The following is a 6000-nucleotide window of genomic DNA, read 5'->3' as shown; positions in this document are numbered from 1 at the left end:
ACTAGGTGTAATCCTAATTCCCTTTCAATACCCGCGGCCGAGGCGCAGACGACGCGGAGATCCAATCCGCCGGACCGTCGAGCCGGAGACGAGGATGACGACGGTGGAGGTGTACTTTGGGCGACCGCTGTCTTCGGACAGGGGCCAACATTCAGCAGAATCGCGGGAACATAAACGACCGTCGTTTTTATGGAGCTTTCCTGGAAACTACCCTTTATCCGCACCTCCGTATCCACGCCTCGCACTTCATAAGATTCGGAGCCAACAGTGCTGGAGTTGGTCTGAGCATCCCTATTTGTAGGACGCTCCCCCTCTAGTCATCTCCTCAAACAAAAACCCTAGCCGCCGCGCCGCCCCGCTCCCTAGTGGTCCTCCCTCCCCCACCACTGCAGCTCCGTCCCGGCGGCCCCAAGAGTTGCGGCGAGGATGAACGTGAAGGGCGGCAGCCGGATTCCGGTACCCCCTCCGGGGGCCAGCGCGCTGGTCAAGGTGGCCGTGTTCGGCGGCGCCGCCGTGTACGCTGCCGTGAACAGCCTCTACAACGTCGAGGGTGGGCACCGCGCCATCGTCTTCAACCGCATCCAGGGGATCAAGGACAAGGTCTGGTCCCCGCGGGCGCGCCTCCCGTTCTCCCTGCCCACATTTTCTATCCACTTCGTTGCGCGGTAGTTGTTCGTTTCCGGGCGTAAGCGTTTTGGTTGGGTAGTTTTTGCGGGTGGGATGGGTGAGAAATGCTGCTATGCACGCTGTGATGTGGTGAACTTAATCCTAGCTTTGTGTCCCTTATAAGATTCCTTTATATTTCTAGTTATATCCCAGTAAATCTGAGATAACCATTCGTGTTACTTTGGTAAAAAAATCTGGGACACAACATACGTGGCTGTAGCAACTTGCAAATTGTCTGCAGGACTAACATCTTTTTGTTGTAGATGAAATGTGGCTGGATATGACGTGTTTCGTGAATTGTAGTTCAGGATGCTATTGAGATTTTTGGGTGCATGCCCCTTTCGATCAGTGATAATGTGTATTACAATTGGCAAAACATGAGATGTGCTTGCCAAATCGTCAACGGTGCTTGCGATAGCATGCCAAATTGTCCTGGGGTAGTGATTTCACCATTCTTGTTCCTGTTTTGACATTTGTTCTCTCTGAAGTGATTGCTAGCTTTATTGTTGAATGACTATTATTTAATATATCTGTGTGTATGCTATCCCACTTTGACAGTTATGGTAGGTGGGCAGCTCTAAAATTTTCTGTGACGAATTACCTAAAAATTGTTTAAAAACTAGAACTAGCTGCTGGCCTGTGTTATGAGCTTAGGTGTTGTGGATGTACTACAAGAGAAGTACATGGTTCATCCATGGTTCACTTCACCATTCTTACATTACATCTCTCAGATAGAGACTGTCATGGGCAAGTGCCTTCACTTATCGAAGGTGTCAATGTGGATCTGTGTCTAAGGCTATGCATTTGTGTGTTCTGTTCTAGTTGAACCCTAGGTTTTCATGTGATTTCCTTATTCATGATGAATGCAGAAACATTTCTATTTGAAATTTCTGTGATATGTCAGTACACTTGTGATGGGTCGATGTTGGTGAGAGCTGGACTTCATAGATTGTAGGAGGAGGTAGGAAGATGGGGGAATGGGGAGGCGATGCTGGACCATGGTTGCCCATAGGCCATGTGCAAGGGAGGCTGGCTGCAGCGCTGGAAGAGGGTCGGTGCAAGGCTGCTAGGGAGCAGGAGATTCTAAGGAACAGTTCTCTATTTCTTGCTTGATTGATATTAGTACATGTCCCTTCCCCCATATTTGTACTCTCTATGACTTGTTCCTAAGCAAACTTCACTCTAGCCTCCCTCATGCTGTCAACAAGGGATAGGCTGGGCCTGGCTTCTCTCTGGACCCACTCTTTCGGGCCTGTTCGGAACCATGACAGTGTTTTTTGTTGCCCTTTATCTTTCAAATAAAATATTCATTTGATAAGATGATAATATACTAGAATTGTAATATGTAATCTATATATGATTCAAGTGTCGAAGTTATTAACTTCATTCATTTTTAAATGCTTTATTCTTGATAAATGTCTAGATCATGGATTGCATATGACAGGTTGTTTTGTGGCCATGCTATTTATCTGCAACATTTCTGGAAGCATCCAATTAGGTTTTGTAATTTCAAAATTGAAGAGGTGTCATTGGTGCTCTGAGTGACTAAACATTATTTTTTTGGGAAAAAAAGACTGCAGTATCTTGGCCGTGAATATTCTTTGAGGGGGAAAAGTCATATGTACGATTATGATGATTCTTGGTTATCTATGCAGTTTTTTATGCCTGAACACCCCAATACTTCCTGTGAAATACTAGCAAGTATTTACAACATCATATTTGATGTGATGATACATGATAGTGTAAATTCAACCCATCACAATGCCATGAAACATGTTAGGTTTTGTTTTAGTGCTAGTTTTGTGTCAAGCGGAGAGATGAATGGAGGTTTATGTATTAATTACTTCCCACTGATGATTCTCCATACAGAGTCAACTTGCTCGTGAGTTTTATCTTTTGAGAACTGATGCAAACTTTATAAAGCCTACATGCTTATTGCCACAATTAAGCACAATAAAATATTAGCTATCTTTCTATCTCCTCTTATTGCAAAATATTTATCTGTGCATGCTTATTCATTGTTAGCTTGAATGAAGAGCTAAGCTAACAAAGCATGTTTTTTCCATTTGACTCGTGTAATCACAAATAACTTGATTTATTAACAGTTTGCTTTGGTGCCATGCACCTGCATGTGTATTTCAGGCCTAGGTAAACTGCAAAAAAAATTTTAACTTTGTTTGTATATTGTGATTGCTTGAATGGACATATAATTGTGTATAGTTATAATATGAAAGTTTGGATGCATAAACCGTGACATTCAGCTTGAAATATCTTGTTTTGATATAGAAGCATGTCTATCTGAGACGTCTTCAGCTACTCTAATTGATTAGTCAGTTTAAATCTCAAAAATGATTTGAGATTTGCTCGTTTATCTTGAGCGTGCTTCAAACTGTACCAAAACATCTACCTGTTCAAGTAGGTTGTGAGTGTTGATTTTTTTGTGCACCTTTATTTGTTGTCCTTTGTCAGTTGTGGTATTTTTTGGTGCATTAAAACTTGCTGATATACTTACACAATTGTTTGAATTAGTGAAAAGCTCATATTATACAATTTGATTTTTAGGTCATTTGTTAGTTGGAGTTACTATTTAATATTTATCCTTCAGTTTGCATTCCCCCTTAGATAATGGCAGAGTTCAATTTACACCAATCAATTTCTATATGCAGGTATACCCCGAAGGGACTCACTTTATGATTCCATGGTTTGAACGACCAATCATTTATGATGTCCGTGCTCGACCGAATCTTGTTGAGAGTACTTCTGGGAGTCGGGATCTTCAGATGGTAAGTATATGCATCACTTCTGTTCGATTCAGCCAGCCCACCATTCTTCACGATTTGGAGCCTGTGTTTAGTTGTTAAACGTGCACATCACTTCTTGTTCAATTCTTCCAGCCTGCCACCATTCATGATTTGGAGCCTGTCTTTAGTTCCAGTGTAATGTTGCTGTCTGCTGCTTGACATGCATGCTTCTGTGTCATGGACTTGTGACACCACATTGTTCAGCTGAAATTTGGGCCGACAAATCTGTTTATTCCTCGATTTATTGTTCATTTGATTCCCTAATAGCTGCCACTGGCTATTATGATTATTTCAGCACCAGTCGTTTGTCTGCAATTTTCATTGAAATATTTGTTCACTCAAAGTTGTAACCAATGAACCTGATAAATTCAGAACATATTGGTTTTTACAAATATCGATTATTGCCATTTATGGCTGTTTAGGATAGATATGTACACATTTTTACCTTGTATGCTCATTTACCTGCATTTAGTTTAGTTACTTTATCACCTGGAGTATTATTATTGGTATATTCCAATTCTCCTTTTTATATGATGAATTGTTCTACAATATGTTTATTGTACTCTGTAGAATGCTAGAATTTGGGACTTCTAATGTAATCTAAGAGTTGACACTCTGGAGTTTACTAGTTTCTATCACTGTAATTAATGATACAGTACACATTTATTCAGTAATAGAAGCTATCATTAATCTGGCAACTCATTTCGTTCCATGTGGTGGTATGTCAAGTTTTTTGTGATGATTTGGATCAGATGAATTCATTTAATATTTTGAGATACTTATCTTTTCTTTCTCTTGGCAGGTGAAAATTGGTCTCCGTGTCCTTACAAGGCCTATGCCAGAGAGGCTACCACATATCTACAGAACTCTGGGAGAGAACTTCAATGAGAGAGTTTTGCCTTCAATCATCCATGAAACACTGAAAGCTGTTGTTGCTCAATATAATGCTAGTCAGCTGATCACACAGAGAGAGGTACGATTGAACATATCTTCCGTATATTACCTATATTTTATTTCGAAGATTGAAAGGAGTTACAAGTAAATACTAAGAGTGCTTCTGTTTACTCTTTTCTGCCACCAATTTCAGACTGTGAGTAGGGAGATTAGGAAGATACTGACTGAGAGGGCTAGATTCTTCAACATTGCTCTTGATGACGTCTCCATCACAAGCCTGAGCTTTGGGAAGGAGTTTACTCATGCCATTGAAGCGAAGCAGGTTGCTGCACAGGAAGCTGAGCGTGCTAAGTTCATTGTCGAGAAAGCTGAACAAGATAAGAGAAGTGCAATTATCAGGGCTCAGGTAAGGAACCAGTTCATGATTTTGGTTGCATCATCATAAGATGTATTGCTGAGTTAGCTCTAGTGCCCTTGTGATTTATTTTTTTTTCAATTCGTCTTGTCAAGCTGATGAGCCGCAGTGCAAGCAGAAAATCAATTTTATTCCTATGCTATGTTGATGCCCTTGTGTTGAGCTAAACCTTTCCCTGAAACATTATCTGCTTCTTTCCCTGAAACACTATCTGCTTCTGGTCTGTGCTGTGAACAGGGAGAGGCTAAGAGTGCGGAGCTGATTGGTCAAGCCATAGCGAACAACCCTGCCTTCCTTGCCCTGAGGCAGATTGAAGCTGCAAGGGAGATCTCCCACACCATTTCGGCCTCAGCCAACAAGGTGTTCCTGGACTCCAACGACCTGCTGCTCAACCTCCAGCAGCTGAATGTATCGAGCAAGCAGAAGAAATGATGTCACAACGTTATCCCCTTTCTTCTGAGTTTGCAGTCAGTAGTGGATGCCTTTGTACCAGACATTGTGAGGAACGCTCGGTTTTGGATGTAGTTTCGCCAATCTTCCTGTTATGTGGAACTTGCGAGTATTTGCTCAAAGGCAAGCAAGCTGACAGGTTTTGTTTAAACGTAACTACAGGATGAGAAAGTTTTCAATAAGGAACAAATTCTGTTATGCCACCAGGAATTACCCCTATTGAGAGAAAATTCTCAACATGCCACTATAATTTTACCATTTGTCATCTATCATCATAAATGTCCTAATGTTTTTCTACACTACTTAGACGTATTTTTTTACTCCCTCTGTTCTTTTATATGTGTCACGTTTTAGTACAAAAATAAACCAGCGGGACAAATATTCAAGATACTTTTTATGCTATCTTCAGTGGCGTAGAAGGGTAGGACCTAGTCCCCTTTTTATGTCACGGATAATGACATAGAAGGGTAAGAAGTTATAATTCCTTTTATGCCGCTGGTGATAATGACATAGAAGGATAATGACATAGAAGGATAGAAGTGTAAATTGTATCTGAGTAATATAGGAAGATTAGGACATTTGTGATGGCAAATAATGTACTAAATAAAATTTTATTGACGTACAAAGAATTGCCCTGTGGTTTTAATACCTTCTATATTTACCTAAGTTAGGCTATTCTTAGCGTACAGTACTCTATAGTCATTGAATTAAAAGAGATGAGAGAATAAAGTAAGAGATGAGAGAATAAAGTAGTATCATTCTGGATATCATTTC

At 40.8% G+C, this 6000-nt stretch overlaps 1 protein-coding gene across 1 annotated transcript; it reads left to right on the top strand.

Annotated features, from left to right (window-relative positions):
• Window positions 1-212: 212 nt before the first annotated feature.
• On the top strand, window positions 213-5432 carry LOC542542 (prohibitin 1). Its single transcript, NM_001112083.1, has 5 exons — window positions 213-600; window positions 3333-3449; window positions 4270-4440; window positions 4555-4767; window positions 5014-5432. The coding sequence occupies exons 1-5, from the start codon at window positions 427-429 to the stop codon at window positions 5206-5208; spliced, it is 870 nt and encodes a 289-aa protein (NP_001105553.1). The 5' UTR covers window positions 213-426; the 3' UTR covers window positions 5209-5432.
• The last annotated feature ends 568 nt before the right edge of the window (window positions 5433-6000 follow it).

Source organism: Zea mays, chromosome 2 (assembly GCF_902167145.1).
Source record: "Zea mays cultivar B73 chromosome 2, Zm-B73-REFERENCE-NAM-5.0, whole genome shotgun sequence".
NCBI lineage: Eukaryota > Viridiplantae > Streptophyta > Magnoliopsida > Poales > Poaceae > Zea > Zea mays.
Note: the sequence above shows the minus strand (reverse complement) of the source record. Positions and strands in the feature narration are given on the sequence as shown.